We start from the raw sequence: 17,928 nt of genomic DNA, 5'->3' as shown, positions 1-17,928 counted from the left end.
GTCGTTACTTCGGATATTGATTTATGAAAAAGAATAGTAACATCTGACAATTTAAAAATTGTATTATTTCGAGCAACGTTACCTTTAACTTCGGTCCATACTAATTCGGATTTAGCTCGCAATAATACGGTGGTAGGTGAAGTATTTCAATTCCTCGTTTTTTTGGATCTCCTCAATGACATATTTTTTATAATTTTGTTTATTAATTTTAGCAATAGTTGGTAAATTTTTAACTAATCTAGAGTGGTAACTTGCATTGTCTATCACAATAACTGAATTTTTAGGTATGAATTCAAACATCTGTTCGAAATATTCTTCAAACACGCCTTCTTTCATCTCTTCGTGATAATCACAGGTCTTTTTTTATTCAAACAAAAGTAAACGCTCGTTAAGAAATCCTTTCATAGTACCTATATGGGTAACAATTAATCGTCGACCTTTACCTGTTGGTTCTTTGAAACCAGTTGAATATCCTTCCAGAAATGCTTGTCGACATGTTTTTATAGTTTTGTTTTTCCAAACTCTCCCTACAGTATGCCCTTCATTAACCCACGTTTCATCTAAATAATAAATGTTCTTATTTTCTGTCCTCATTTTTTTTATTTTTCTGAGGAAGTCTCGTCCCCAACACACAATTTCTTCGGAATCGATAAGCATTGACTGTCTGCCCACTTTTTCATACTTAAAGTTTAACTCATGCAAAACTTTCCAAAGTTTATCTCTACTTATTGTGGGTAAATCGGGATCGTCGGTAATAGCTTGTAAAACTTTATCTAGAGTTGGTATTTGTTTGTTAAAAAAAAAAATTAGTGGACCATTCTACAAATTGCATTTTTGAAAAATTCATCCACATCACTTTCGACAATTTTGGTATTTCTGGTCTGGGTTTGGGTGGCGTTATACCAGCTGATTTTTCCTCTTTTAAAATGTTATATACAGTTGATTTGGAATATCCCATTACTTTAGATGAAATTTCAAATATACTATCAACAGTATTGGAAGGATTGTGTTGCTTAAAATAATTGTAGACATTAAGGATGGATAGGATTAACACTCTTTTCGTTAAGTGATAAATGATTCAACTTTAATTTTTTAACTGGTGTATAATCACACGTTAATTCCATATTCTCTAAACTCATTATTTACTCTTGTAAAAAAAACAACTGTGTCAGATCACTTCACTCGCTTATAATCGACTGAACAAAAATTTTCTGTTATTAATGAATGACTATTTAAAGACCATTAACAATTTTATTAATCATTGGTTTTCCAAACAAAATCGAAATTTATACTATTTAAGACAGCGTTCACATTTATCAGAAACCATCTTTCGCTAATCGACTGTTTTTACCTTAGCTATCAAAAGACCATTATCTAAATACCTATGTATTTTAAGAGTTTCTTTATTTCTTCTTATTTAATGGGTCATTGTCATAACAACAAAAATAACCATAAATAACGTTACTAAAATAAACAGATTTATATAAATATAATAGGCTTTGAAAATGGTTTAAATATCTAACAAACCGAAACAAATAATGTAATGCCCTTAAACTACGTCTATGACCAGCTGAATAATCCCTAGCCTACAGTTCTAACAATAACAGGTATTTAAATTTTACGATAGTCCATGTGACGTGGAAAAAATTCTGTCTAAATAGTCAAACCAAACGTAAAATAAGCTAAAATATTGACGTTGTACGAAAAGCACTGTTGGGAATTTATCTTTATAGTACAGCCAGCAATTGACGGATTTGTAGTTTACTGTTTTTATTTGCGAAAACCAAATCAAATTCTGTTCTCTTGCTGTCTGCTAAAATTATTTAAATTTTTCCCTAATCGGTGACACGTTTATTTTCTGACGTTTTTATTCTGTTTGACATAGTCTATAGAACAGTAGCAACGGGAAATTTTGGGTAACATGATAGAACTTAAAATTAACTAAATACATTGTATAAAAATAACAAATATTCGTAACACTCCCACCCGGTACAGTTCTATGCAAAAGAGAAACTGTACCACTTATTTTTCATCATCTTTTTAGTCTCCATTTATTGGTATTACTGCTAATTTTATAACAGGACGTTCATATATTCCATTTTTTGTTTGAACTATTGCTCGTCGCACTTGCCCATCAGATGATTTTTTAACTTCAATTACCTTACCCTTTGGCCAATTGCATCTTGGTAAATCTTTATCACATATAATTACAATATCGCCCTGTTTAATTGGTACAACTTGTTTATGCCATTTTGCCCGAAGTAGCAGTTCAGGTATGTATTCAGAAATAAAGCGTCGCCAACATTTATTTGCAAATTGCTCTCTGTACAAATAATTAAATTTAAATACTTTAACATCTTCGTTTAAAAATCCAATTGGTTTATCTCCGTTTGAAGATCCAATTAGAAAATGATTTGGGGTTAGAGATTCAGATTCTTCAGATTCTATTGGAAGATAAGTAAGTGGTCTTGAGTTTACTATGTTTTCTGCAGCTATGAGACAACTATAAAGTAATTGGTCAGTAGGGTTCCTGCTTGGTAAGATTATTGGCCTTTTTGTTTCTGAAATAACATCTCTAGCTTCATCTAATCTTCCTCTTATACGAAGTAAACCATCTTCAGCCAGATATGGCGATAATTTATATAAACTGTTTGATTTATTAACTGTTTTCTGTAAACTACCAGAATTATTAGTTTTTAATTGTTTTATTTCATTTTTGAAATATTCACATTGAGTTTGCTTTATTAAAATATTTCTAGCACCTAAAAGTTTTTTCGAAGTTAATATTCCTTTAGGCTCTTCAGATTTCATCAATTTTGCATAAACAATTCTTAAAAATCGAAACATATGCAGTTGCTCTTAAAATTCTATTAAATTGACTGAATCTTTCAAAATCTATTAAACGTGGACTATTAAATTTTACTTCATGAGTGGTTAAAATTTCATCATTTTTTCCTTTTTAAGGGTGGTGTCTGGAGGCCAACTGTTTTCTAATTGATACAGAAAATCAGGACCTTTAAACCAACACCTGGTGTTTTTCAAATTGGGACGTTTTTTCCATTTAGTAGCTTCGTCGGCTATGTTATTCTTAGTAGGTACATATCTCCAATGTGATATCATTGAGTTTTGTTGAATTTCGGCCACTCTGTAAGCAACATACTTTGGTAATTTTCTTGGGTCTTCATTTCTTAACCAGCTTAAAACTGTTGAAGAATCTGTCCAATAAACAATGTTGTGCACAGTTATGGAAAGATGTTGACAAAGGCTTTTAGCAAACCTTGAACCCATTACCGCACCATTAAGTTCCAATCGAGGAATAGTTTGTGGTTTTAATGGTGCTACATGTGTTTTCGCTCCAATCAAAGTACACTCTATGACATCTTTTTTCATTATTCTTAGATATGCCACACAAGCACTTGCGTGTTCGCTGGCATCTACAAAAATGTGCATTTGCGTATTGGTATCCTTCCAGTTTTCGAGTTTATTAAGAAAATATCTCGGAATTGAAACTTTCTCTATTTCTGGAAGCTGTTTTAACCAAACAAGCCATTTTTGAAACTGTTCATTGGTTATTGGTTGATCCCAAGAAATGTTACTCCTCCATATTTCCTGTAAAAGAACCTTCACATAAATCAAAAAGTTTGCTAACAAACCTAAAGGGTCATATACAGACATTAAGATTTGTAAAATCTCTCGCTTTGTTGGCTTTCTTAATCCACTTAAAACATCTTTGTTTCGTTTATTACATTTTAAATTGAAAATAAAATTATCTCCCTTTAAATCCCACCACATTCCTAGAACCTTTTCCATGCTCTTATTGTTTCCTATATCTAGGTTGACTTCCTCGTTATTTCCGTGGGCGGTGTTCATGATTTTTATTAATTTTTCAGAGTTTGATCTCCAGTTTCTTATTTCAAAATTTCCGCTGGCGTGAATTAAGGCAATTTCTTTTGCTAATTGGATGGCTTCATCCTCAGTGTCTGTTGATTCTAAGAGATCATCGACATAATGATTCTTTACTATGGAATCAACAGCGCTAGGATATTCTACGCTAAATTTCTTCGCATTAGTGTTTTTAACAAACTGTGCACAACTGGGTGAGCAGGTAGCCCCGAAGGTCATCACAGTCATGACATAAACTTCCAAAGGATTATCAGAGCTACCATTGCGCCACAAGAATCGTTGTGCATGTTGATCTTCTTCTATTATACCTACACGAAGAAACATTTCCTTGATGTCTCCAGAAAAGCCAATCTTTCTTTCACGAAATCGTAGGAGGACGCCTAATAAAGAAGCAAGTTGGTCATCTCCTTTTAATAACATAGAATTTAAGGATATTCCCTGTACGGTTGCTCTGCTGCATCCCAAACAAATCTGAATTTGTCAGGTTTATTAGGATTAAAGGCCGGAAATATGGGAAGATACCATGTTTTTTCTTGGTGCTCTAAGAGTTCTTGTTCTGACAATTTTCTAATATATTTCTTTTCTAGAAAATCTTGAATTTGTTGATTAATTTTGGTACCTAGTTCTGGATTTTTCTTAATTTTTCTCTCTATACACTCCAGTCTTTGAATAGCCATGGGTTTACTATTAGGGAGTTTCAAGTTGTCGTATTTCCAGAGTAATCCAATTTTATATTGGTTACCAATTTGAACTAGGGTACTTTCTTGTATACGAATAGCCCTATCTAATTCTTTGGAAACAGACGGTTGAATATTTTTAACTCCGAGGCTTTCAACTGAAAAGAAATCTTTTACAGTATTGAAGAGTTCTTGGTTAGTAATGCTTTCAGAACTACATTCGCAAATGTGGTATGAGTAGTTTAATTCCACATCGTTATTTGAAAATATTGCAAAAATGGTCCAACCTAACCTGGACTTTGCAGCTATCGGTTGAAGTTCTAGACCTTCCTTCACTCGAAGTGGTAACGCCAAGTCCCAGTTATCTAAGCCTATCAAGATCTGAGGAACAGCGTTCTTATATGATTTGAAAGGCAAGTTTTTTAGATAGGGAAAGCTTTCTTTAATTGCCTTTGCATCGAGAGTTTGTTTTGGAAGGCCTAATTTTCTTACCGTTCTGGCTGGTCGGTGGTCAAATTTTTTGGCCCCATTATAATCACCAGCAATAGAAAAAAAATACTTTTTCTGACGCATCTTCTAAGCTTTGTTGATTTCCTGTCCATTTTAGGAAAAGTTGTTCTGGGTTTCCCATTATATTTAGCTTTTTAGCAATACTTTCTTCTAACAAAGTAACGGAAGACCCTTCATCTAGAAAGGCAAATGTAGTGACCTCCCTACTTCCATTTCTTAAAACAACGGGAAGTATTCGAAAGCGTGTTCCTTGATGTGCATTACTTTCTTCATCTGCAGATAAAAGGTGTGATTCTACTGTTTGCATACCGCTTTCCTTTTTGATAAGCTTTGTACTTTTATTGGATACTTGTTCTGAAAATTCATGAAGAAGAGGATGATGCTTCTTTTGGCATTCTTCTTTGTTGCATTTTACAGGATACTTACAGGGAAATCTGTGTTTCTTTAAGCAAAGCCTACATAAATTTAAGGCTTTAACAGCCTCCCATCTTTGAGATAATGAATATCTCTGAAATTCTGAACAACCTGCAATCTTTTTACAATCTCTCTGATTACACAGTTTACAATTATATAATTGTTTTTATACACTGGAGGCATTTGGTTCATGTATATTAGCATGCACATTATTATTAAATTGTCTTTTTTTATTACTTTGGTCATTAAGGGCTAGTGTAGGTAGAGCAGAACAAACATTTGTTGCCAGATTATACAACCAATCAGCAAGTTCCCTTAATCCCTGAAAATTTTGAAAAGCACTGCGATATATCGCCCAATTAACTTTAATTTGTGAAGGTAGTTTCTCTAATAGTTCATGCATAAGTGTAGGGTTATTAAGATAGTCTTTTAAATTAGATGCTTCCAATAAAATACATAAATTTTTAACTGCTAAAGCAAATTCTACCAGAGTTTCAAGTTTTTCCGGTTTAGGAGGTGGTAGTCTACGAATAGAATTTATATGAGCTTCAATAATTTGCTCAGGTCTTCCAAAAAGAACTTTTAATGTAGCTATAATTTGGGGCACACATTGAGGTAATATTAAAAAACTTGAAACACTGACTCTTGCTGTACCTTTTAAACATTTTTGTAATCTTAATATATTCTCATGATTATCTACTTGACATAGCTCAGTAGATCTTTCAAAACTACTAATAAACACGGGCCAGTCATATGGATTACCATTAAAAATAGGGAGATCTCCAGGATCCCTTCTTTTATACAATATACCTGAACTTTTATCGTTATAAGTTGGCAGAGGCTTACCAAGTGTTGGTGTTAAAGGGCCAATATTGTCGATAAAGGGCTTATCTATATTTAGAGAAAGGAATTTATTGACCAAAGGGTTAGTTTCAATTATTTCTTCTTCATCGATGTCTTGACTAGCATTCGAGCACTCATCTTCTTCTATAATTCTCCTAGACTCCTTGGTTAACTCTCTTTCTTGACGTAATAGATCTCGTTCTTCCTGCAGAAGTTGAAGCTTCATTTTTGTTTTGCTGCTTGTTGATGAGGAGCTTTTTAAGGAGGTTGCAGATCAAGATTTCTTGATTTTGGAACCTTGTGGGTGAGACTTCTTAGTGGCTGCGTCTATACAAAGAGGGCACTTCCAGCTGTCATCACCAATTACTTCGGAATCATCCTGTACATTTACGCATTCAAAACAGCACCATTTTTTACATTCTGTACATTCTACCATCCCTTCTTCACGATATGGTTTGCCGCACACAGGACATAGATCAATTTTGGTTCGTCCAACAACTGATGGACCCATATTCGTAGATCTTGTAAGATTGTGTGATTCAGCAATCGCGTGTGATGAATAGAATTTGAGCTTGTTGGGAATTTATCTTTATAGTACAGCCAGCAATTGACAGATTTGTAGTTTACTGTTTTTATTTGCGAAAACCAAATCAAATTCTGTTCTCTTGCTGTCTGCTAAAATTATTTAAATTTTTCCCTAATCGGTGACACGTTTATTTTCTGACGTTTTTATTCTGTTTGACATAGTCTATAGAACAGTAGCAACGGGAAATTTTGGGTAACATGATAGAACTTAAAATTAACTAAATACATTGTATAAAAATAACAAATATTCGTAACAAGCACACATACTAAAATATGCTTAACAATTTAGTTTTTTTTTTTCTGAGAATTTACTCCAGCTTATTCTTCAAATATACTATAGTTTGGAAATTATGAAAACAGTTATTTAACAATAAAACACCAAAAACTTTGTTTTCAAAACTTCCACAAAATTTATTATAATATTTTATCACTACACCTGTTGCGGTAGAGTGCCTTTTTCTCAAGTGATCTATTTTTGGATGTGATTACAATTTAAAGTCTTTAACGAAATAGTTATTGAATAGAAGAAGTCCTAGGTGTGGTCCTTATGGTACTCCTGAAAGTATCTTAATCTCAAACGAGTGAAAACCCTGAACACGTACTATTTGTATTCTTTCAGTTGGGTAGGATAACAACCATTCTAAAAGTTCACCCTGGATACCGAGACTCCTCAACTTATTGATTAAAATCTTTCGATTTACCCGGTCAAACGCCTTTGTAAAGTCTGTGTATACAGCATGAACCTGAAAGCCATCTTCAAGAGATTCTATACGGAAATCAGTGAATGTCAATAAATTAAGTTCAGTGGAGCGGCTAGAGCGAAATCCAAATTGCTGGTCGATAAAACAGCCTTTTAAAGTTGCTGACAAATAGTCACAGGCGAGGCTCTCAAAAACTTTGGGAATACAACTTAGAATGCTAATAGGCTGATAATTGTTCACTTGAGAATTATCTCCAGATTTTAGTATTGGTGTAATAAAGCTAGTTTTCCAGTAGACCGGGAACATCCCTGTCTTTAATGACAGGTTAAAAATGTGAAAAAGAGGTCTAGAAAGTAAAAAGCTAAAGTGTTTAAGAGAAGAAGGTGGAAGACCATCTGGACCTGGCCCCTTGTTGCTATCCAAAATGGAAAGCTTTTCATATATAGACTATATAGAAATAGAAATGCTAAATTGTGATAGGTTGATGTCTCCTGTTAAAAAGGTTTCATCCTGCAAATCAAAATCTTTATCACTATAAGTTTTGGAAAAGTATTCAGCAAATAAATTGACAATCTCCATGCCAGAAGTGCCAGAAATATTATAGTGCATAACACCTACACCTACTACACTAACAGTGCTAACACTACATTCGGTAGTGTTACCGAAGTTAACGGTCTATTGCATTTACCTTTGTAAATTCCATGAGGATTGTTTTGGTTACTGATGTCCTTCCAGTGTTTTTCTGTGGCAAAACAATGTTTTTTAACAACTTTTTATTAAACTGACGATGGAATGATTCAATTCCGAAAAGATCTTCTTTAAAATAAAAGTTTTAAGCTTTTAATAAGCATTTTTTATACCTTGTTACACACGAACACCACATACTTTGTATTCAACAGGTATACTAGCCACTCCTGGATATCTCCACTTCATGGTTTTGTTCCAGTTTCACTTTTTAAAAAAGTAGTTGAAGAAAGCAAAAGGTGTAGACAACTCCAAAAGATTGTTGGAAAGTTGATTATTTCCTTTGTAGGTCTTGACAGTCTCATCAAAAATTATTTTTTTTTCCAGAGGATGGTCGTCGTTGACAACAATTTTATCTTCAAATTTAATGGACAAATCCTCAATGTTCAACTTAACAGACATATTTTCTGTTTCCTATTTTTAGGACTTGCTTCAGATTCACTTATCTAAATTATCATCACTATTCCAAAAATTAGCTGTTATTTAATTTAATTTCCTATGTCAGAGGTCTAATGGTAGTCATAATTACCCAGCAAAAACCGCTATGTCTCAGGTCTTAATAATCATGGAATTTTGTCGACAATAGTGTAATTTCAAAGTAAATATTAAAATATGTAGCCGGCTCTTACCATTAGATTTTTACATAAACTTCGATCCAAAGTGTAATTACATCAACAACTTATTAAAACAATGAAAATCTAGTGACCCTTTTGATAGGTTCTCAACACAAGTCGAATAACGTTTGACTACTTAGGTCCAATTTTAGGTGTGAGTAATATCACTCACGACACTCAGCCTTCTTTCATACGTATTAGGATTTATCTAATATGCTACACAGCGAAATGATGGAATTGTTGTCAAATTTAATATATGTAACTGAAAACTGTGTTGCAGCAAATCTGCTAGGGTTTATGTACTGGGAATTAACCAGAATTGTAATAGTATAATTATTTTATTGATGTCGCTACTTTCAGGCTTTGAATACATTTTTAAAATACAAGTTTTAAAACGTTGTTTTGGGATATGGATAATAATGTTGATTAAATTTTAATTGTTAACTCTTTTGTGCTAAAGATTTTTAATATAATCTTAAAAAATTATTTTTATAGAGAATTTAGGAGGGAACACTATTACCAGTCAAAATACCGAAACACTCCGCAATAATTTTGTGTCTAAAATGTTGAAAGATGTAAAATCTAGAAAGATATGTCTATTTTGCAAGACCAGAATTAATAAGATTCAGGCACTAAAGAACAGAATTATTTTAACAACAAAGAAAGGTGACCAGTAAGTATTATTATTTTTTATTTATTTCCAGTTGATACAATATAAATCCCTATGCACGTCATTATCTACGTCAGAAATCTAAGTTGACATTGTTGCCAAGTTGCAAAAAAAACCTGAATTCGTTTTAAATAAAATATTTCACTTAATTATTGCAGAAGTGGATTGTACAATAAAGCAAATTAATATTCAATGCAAATAAATAAAAAATTAGAAATAGAAAACAAGAATTAACTAATAATCTTACGTTAAAAATAATTTGAGCCGCTTATGTAGTATAAAGAAGTAAAATAGAATAAAAAAAACACTTTTTTCATTACTTATTTTCTTTTAAATGTTTTGTTAGAATTAGATTTGCAAATGTTAATCAATCTTTTTTCTTCGGCTTGATTTAAGTTTCAGTTTTCCGATCGATACCTTACAATTGTGCATTATGATGGTTTTATATAATTTGTGAACAATGTAAAAAAAGTGTGGTGCTTAAAAGTTACACTACTAGGCTTTCTTACACTTTTTTCATCCATCTTATGGTTTTTTAGAAAAATCATAAGATGGATGAAAAAAGTAGGTATAAAAAAGACTAAATTTTGATTTGTTTCATCATCAGTTTAAACCCATAAAAATGAAGCTTAATTTTAATGCTCAGAGTCATAAGATGCTTTACTTACTAATCACTGTCTATGTCAGCTGCTACTGGAATCACTGTCACCATTTATATTAGTCGTTTATAATAGGTAGAATTTCCTATCTAGTATATGCTCTTGGTCATACCACTTTTTAATTACATTTTCTGTATGACTAATAGAATTTTGCCATATCTGGGGTGTAACAGTTTTTAGAGCTTCTTTCCACATGTTTAAAGCATCACATTCTTTATAGTCATCTCTACCAGTATTCTATAGCATTGAAAATACAGTGGTATGGTGACAGACGAAATAGTTTATGGCCATATTGTTCTGCTAAATCATCAACAATCTTCTGAAAATAAATACTGAAAACCTGAACCAAACTCTCATTAGGCGTACTTACTGCGCAAAAATCTGCAAAAGCTCGTTTTTCAACATTGTCTCATAAAAGGTAGTTTGTTGTTAGTTAACCAATCTTTGGAAGATAGTCCATTATAGCCAATTTAGAGGAAAATATAGCCTCTGCACCCTCAATGAAGCCATTTTTATTACCAGCATAAAGAATAATGTATCTGTATCTACAAAAGAATTTTATTTCAACACCTTTATGTTTTCAATATGATTAAATATATTACCGTTTCCATAAGTTTTAATAGATTTTACACTTCTTTTATTCTCATCTTACCATAAGTGACATATAGATAGATTCTGAAAAATCCAAGTTTTTTCTATAAAAAACTTGTATAGTTCTTCATCTTTATATTTTTGATTCGAAAAATTCTGGAAGGATCCTTTCTCAAGACCACTACAGTAACATATAAAGTAATTACTGGTATAATTAGAGACAAACTAACAATATTCAAAAAACAAAGTCTAGAAGTCTACCAGTACGGTTTCAAAAAAGGAAGCTCCACGATAGACGTTATACATACGCTAACACAAGTGATAGAGAAAACATACCAGAACGACGGAGAAACATATATACTTTTCCTAGACGTTAAACAAGTATAAAATAAACATCAGAAAAATCTTTCACGACTTACAAGATAGTTTATATATATATATATATATATATATATATATATATATATATATATATATATATATATATATATATATATGTTTCGATGATATATAACTGTTTTCGATGGGTTGGAGTCAATAAAAGGGCTACTGGTTAACTATTTTTTTATTCTCGAGCTTTCAATTGTGTTTACAATTATTATCAAGAGCTAAAAAAGACAAAATACTTACGGTTGAACTAAAAAGAAAAAACAATTTTTGTTAACTTACCAAATAAAAATTAGTTTAGTAAGTAAAAATTACTGCTAATACATCTTCAAAATATTTAATATAAAAATGCTTTAATCCAATAAATGTTTCTCCGAAAATTTTTATAATTTTGAAAACATTTTTTTTTAAATACAAAAATAATTGAATTTATAATTAAGTTCAAATAGCAACCAATTACAAATAGCCTCAATGTCATAAATGCCAACATAAAATTTTTATTTTTGACAATGCCGTCACAAACTTTGTGCCATTTTCGGACCGATGTCTTCTTATTCAACTATCCGGAAAGCCAGTAAATATTAACATCATTCAAACTTATGCCCCTACGGCCGATAAAACCATAGAAGAGCTAGAAGCGTGGTATGCTGACGTAGAAAAACTTATAAAGATGACCAAAAAACGAGACCTAACATTTATCTTAGGTGACTTTAATGCTAAGTTAGGCAGAGGAAAAGTTTCTGGATTGATTGGAGACTTCGGACTTGGAGCAAGGAACGACAGGGGAGAGAGAATGACAGAATTCTGCCAACAACACAACATGGTAGCGACAAATACATGGTTTAAATTACACCCTCGCAGATTGTACACTTGGACTTCACCACAACACAATGAAAACAGAGTAATCCGTAACCAAATAGATTACATATTGGTCAACAAAAGATATCACAATGCAATCATCAGTGCAAAAACATATCCTGGAACTGACATCAATTCCGATCATAATCCTGTTGTTGCAAAAGTTCGCGCAAGATGGAAACTAGTAAAGAAACAAAAACCTCAACACCAACTATTAGACATCCAATTATTGAAAAACGACACCATACATCAGACAGTAAATAAAGAATTAAACAAAAATTTAGGAAATATCGACCACAATAGAATTAGCGAGTACGATGACATAAACGTTCTGTGGAAAACTATTAAAGAACAAATGAACAATGTAACGGAAAAACATCTAAAAGTAACACCTAGAAATAACAAACAGGAATGGATGACAGAAGAGATTTTACAATTAATGAACAAACGAAGAGAATCCAAAGGAAAAAATGACAAGGACGGAGAATACAAAAGACTAAATAGAATAATTCGAAAAAAAATAACCGAAGCAAAAGAGAAATGGCTGGAAACAAAATGCGTGGAAATAGAAGAACTACAACAAAGGCACGATTTTTTTAATTTACATAAAAAGGTAAAAGAGTTTACATCGACTACCAAGAGAACGACTTTTCACACCATGCTGAACACGGATGGCAAACTGCTAGAATCAACGGAAGACAAACTGAAAGAATGGGAAAACTATATTAAAATTCTTTTTCACGACATACGAGAAGAACCAAGATTGGAAAATAACAACGAAGGGCCAACAATTCTGAAATCTGAAATCATAAATGCAATTAATCATCTTAAAACAAATAAAAGCCCAGGTCCAGACGGAATATACCCAGAAACGTTAAAATTAATCAGCGAAGAAAATATCGAAATATTTGTCCTTTTATTCAATCGCATTTATGACACAGGTAAAATACCCCAAGATTGGCTGGAGTCAATATTCATCCCACTACCAAAAAAGCCAAACCCACAACACTGCAATGAGTTCCGTCTGATAAGCCTTATGAGTCATGCAGTAAAAGTCCTACTAAAAATCGTACATAATCGTATCTATAGAAAGTGCGAAACAATCATCGGAGACGATCAGTTTGGATTCAGAGCCGGCATGGGAACGAGAGAAGCCCTGTTCAGGTTACTAGTTCTCGCCCAAAAATGCTACGACCAACAGAAAGATATATTTATATGCTTTATAGACTTCGAAAAAGCATTTGATAGAGTAAGACACGACCTACTATTAGAACGTTTGCAAGAAGTCGGTTTAGATGGAAAAGACATCAAATTCTTAAAAAACTTGTACTGGAACCAAAACGCCAGAGTTAGGATCGAAGGTTCCACATCCGCAGAAGTAGAAATTAGGAGGGGAGTTAGACAAGGATGTGTTCTGTCGCCTCTGCTGTTTAATCTTTACTCCGAGTTTCTATTTAAAGAAGCATTGGGGGATTCCAAGGATGGAGTCAAGGTGAATGGCGTAAATATCAACAGTATCAGATACGCCGATGATACAGTGTTAATTGCGGATTCCGACGTAGGTCTACAACGACTCATCGACAAGACCAACTCGACCTGTGAGCAATTTGGTATGAAAATAAACATTAAAAAAACCAAAGTGATGTCAATCCGAAAAAACCAAAACGTACCTCAACCTTGCACAATAAATGGGCACATTTTAGAACAGGTCAATAGATTTAAGTACCTGGGATGTTGGATCGATAGCAGCCTAAATCCTGATCTAGAAATAAGATCGAGAATAGAACAGGCCAGAAAATCTTTCGAAAAAATAAAAAAAACTGCTTTGTGATTCTCGAATAAAACTCGAAATTCGACTACGTTTATCAAAATGCTACGTTTGGTCGACTCTTCTATATGCAGTTGAAACGTGGACCCTAAAAACATCAACCGTAAATAAATTGGAGGCCTTTGAAATGTGGACCTACCGGAGAATGCTCAAAATTTCATGGACATCGCATACCTCAAACGAAGAAGTGCTGCATAGAATAGGCAAGGAAAGAGAACTTTTTAACACAGTAAAAGTTAGAAAAACATCATACCTAGGCCACATACTGAGAAATAATAAGTACCAATATGCCCAACTTATAGTGAAAGGAAAAATCGAGGGAAAGAGAGGCCTAGGAAGGAAAAGACTATCGTGGCTCAGAAACATCCGACAATGGACAGGGCTAAATTTTGAACAGCTAATAAGAACAGCTGAAGATAGAGAAGATTTTAAAATTGTAGTAGCCAACCTCCATTGAGGAGAGGGCACTTTAAGAAGAAGAAGACAATTATATTGCCAAAAGTAAAATTTCGTTTAAACATTCTTTTTTGTTTAGTAACAAAAAGAAGAAGATTTATTCACCGTTGACAGATGTCTGAAAGAATGTAACAGATATATGGAGAATTAAATATGACATTTTACAAGTTTTATATATAAATCATAAAGAAAGAATATAATTATAAATTTTGCTTAAATTTTGAATTTCTGATCTTTTGTTTAAATTTTTATCACTTTTGCTAATACAAACCATTTCCAAAAAAGTCCTTTTAAATTTATTACTTTCACTACATAAAATTTTAATGTTATCAAAATCCATTATATGGTCTTTATCGATTACATGCTCTGCCAAAGCACAAGATGGTTTTTTAATTCTGCAATCACTTTTGTGAGAAATAATGCGATTTGAAAGATTTATTTATTTAAACGTTATTTAAAACTCTTTTTCTACCCATATACCTGTCCACCTCTGCACATCTTCGATCCCACATCTCATTTTTACTTTTCACTACTTCTATTTTTACATCTCGAATTAATTTTTTATATATCTTGTAATCTTCCTCCTTTCTCGTTGACATCCATTTCTTATAGGCAGTTTTCTTCTTGTTTACTAACGTTTGCATATTCTCCGACCACTATTCTTGATTTTTTGTTTCATGTTTGTCTTTATAACATAATGCTTCACTTGCAGCCTCATGAATGCATTTTTTAAGTTGCTGGTAAAATTCTTCCGTTGATATATTTTCTCGATCCACATTTTGTACTTTTGTGGCCAGTCGTAATTTGTAAAGAAATTTCGTTGAATCTTCTTTTAAGCTTTGTAGGTTATATTTAGGGGATGTTACTTCTTGTCCTATGTATATTCTGTACCTGAGTATTATTGTTTTTGCGATAGTTAACTATCACGTTGGCCATAAGTAAACAATGGTCGGATCCACATTCTGATCTACGATATACCCTTACGTCAGTTGTTTTCAGCTGGAAAGTTTGACGTTGGATTATATAGTCGATTATCGAGTGCAGATTCCTAGTAGGTTTTATCCATGTAAATTTCTGCATGTCTCTTTGTTGAAAAAATCATCAAAAATCATAAAATCATTGTTTCACAAAAAAAGAGAGAAATAGAAAAGAGAATATACCAAATAAAATTATAAGAATGATAAAAATGATAATGCGAGATTCCCAAGCAACAATAGACACTGGAAGAGAAAGAACAGAAATAAAAAATAGAGTAAGACCTAAACATTTAATAATCTAGTTTCACGAATGCTTAAAAGGTAAAGACAAAAAAGTTAATGCGTTAAAATAACCGTTGATCTACCAAAACGGATGTCTATGATCGATACTAGAAATTCGCAGTTGATGAAATTGATTCAACTCTGGAGGATAAATGATCTTGCCAGTTTTCGTTTTTCTAAATAGAAGCGGTAAAGACCTCTAGCTCCTTTTAGGAGCTTAGTCTTAAAATTATCAGAGGAATCTCCGGTCTTCGTTTGTCAGTAGAGTTTCTGGACACCCTGTATACCATTTTTTGGTATTCATTATATTGATTTTTTGCTTTTCTTTTCTGTTATTTTTATACTTTTTTTTATGATACTCTTGTTTAAAACTTTTTTTGTGCTTTTTTATATCTTCCTCCTGTTCTTTCGGTTCTGTTTTTCGTTCTGTCCACTTAAGCTGCCATTTAACCCTTCTTCAAGTTTATTTATTACGACTCTGCCTTTTAGTATTGTTATAATGACTTGTTTTTTATTTCGTTTAATCCTGGTTTTTGGACTTTAAATTTTTTAGGCCTTGTAGAATTATTATTTAAAATTAATTTTTTTTTTTTATTTTCCCTCCCCAACTAATTTTAATAAATGTTGATAGAAATGATTCTGATGTGGTTATGGGACAAAAAGTGACAGGTATGGAGTCTAAATACATTACGCCGGAAGAGTCAAGGCAATATTTAAGAGATATATGGAAACAAGAAAAAGAATTTCTGCAACAACTTGTATCTGTACTCTCAAATGTCGACTGTGAACACCCAACTGATGCATTTTATTTTGAAGTGATTCCTGTTCCACCACCAAATGTCAGACCTGTAAGTACACAAATTTGTATATTATATTAACAATCAGCTAATATTTAATGCCTAATGAATTAGGAAAATGTAAAACTTGTTTTCAAAAGAATTTTTACTTGTATGGAAAAAATATATAATAAAAAAATAAGGTGTTATTACAATAGAGAGTTATTGCAAAGTTAACAAATGCCTGCGTTGCACTATTGACACCGCGCTATTTCGACAGTTTTGACATACGGCTGACACATCACAAATGAGATATTGCTTGAACTTATGCATACTTTGTTGCATTATTTACGTTGTTTATGTTTTCTTTTCATTTGTTATCTTCATTTCATTTATTTTCTTTTCATCTGTGTTGTTTTCGCAAATTATTGAAAATGGATCATGATTTAGAAGCACTTATTTTAGCAAATGCTCATGATGATGTAGAGTTCATCATTTTAAATAACATTGTGGGTGAACATGTATTACATTTACAAAATCAAGAATTTAATTTAGAAAACATGTTGGAAGCAGATGTAAAAATATATTTTAGGTTTAGCAGACAAGATATTCCTACACTTTCAAGAGCTTTACGCCTACCAGATTTTATTCATACCAATACTAGAAACTTTGTTAGTGGTAAATGCATTTGCATTCTACATTACTTTTGAAATTAAGCCCTTATATTTTTGCTTTTAGGAGTGATGAGAAGGCTCGCATATCCCAGCAAGCTTAAAGATCTTCAGCTTTTAATCAATTTGTCACCTTAATCATTATCTCAAATTATTAGTTATATTGTATTATGCTACTGTCTGATGTACTCATCTTAGAAAATTATTACAAATAAACTTGGTTTAAATAAAAGACAAACAACATACACAACCTGAGAAAGAAAATAACGCAACGAATTCCGCACAGCGTAACGGCTCCCCTAATAACTGCAGGCCGTATTTTCAATAACGCAGCGTAAGCCAAATATCACATCTGCGCATGCTTTACTGTCCAAATAACGCGTGCTGTAATACAGCAAGTGCAAAATTGACTCTGCAATATCTCTCTAATATCTTACGTTATTTTTAGTCAGTAAATTAAAAATTAGGTAACAAAGTAGAAACTGAAAGTTCCATGAATAAATGTAATATAAATCCTATGGAAGTAATTTTTTATAGTCCTATAGCCCTTCTTATATACAGCATATAATATTTCAACCAATGATATTCATCCATTCAAACTTCTATTTTTTATCAGTGTTTTTTTCATAGATTATTCTTAGGGCCGGTTGTTCGAACGTTAATCAAAACTTGATTGTAATCAAATATTTAATTACAAGTAAATACGTCACAGCAGCTGTCAAAATTATTAAACATTGCTTATTATTATTATTGATTTGTAAATAAAAACATGAAATTAACAT

The 17,928-nt window shown here is 32.3% G+C and overlaps 1 protein-coding gene across 1 annotated transcript in view; it reads left to right on the top strand.

The window, feature by feature from the left end:
- Positions 1-17,928, top strand: part of Polr1A (RNA polymerase I subunit RpI1) — a 94,829-nt gene that overhangs the window by 16,572 nt on the left and 60,329 nt on the right. Inside the window, exons 4-5 of the mRNA XM_072526592.1 lie at positions 9,487-9,664; positions 16,331-16,547. Coding sequence (XP_072382693.1) covers positions 9,487-9,664; positions 16,331-16,547 — 395 coding nt within the window. The remainder of the gene's footprint in view (positions 1-9,486; positions 9,665-16,330; positions 16,548-17,928) is intronic.

Source organism: Diabrotica undecimpunctata, chromosome 3 (assembly GCF_040954645.1).
Source record: "Diabrotica undecimpunctata isolate CICGRU chromosome 3, icDiaUnde3, whole genome shotgun sequence".
Lineage (NCBI taxonomy): Eukaryota > Metazoa > Arthropoda > Insecta > Coleoptera > Chrysomelidae > Diabrotica > Diabrotica undecimpunctata.
Note: the sequence above shows the minus strand (reverse complement) of the source record. Positions and strands in the feature narration are given on the sequence as shown.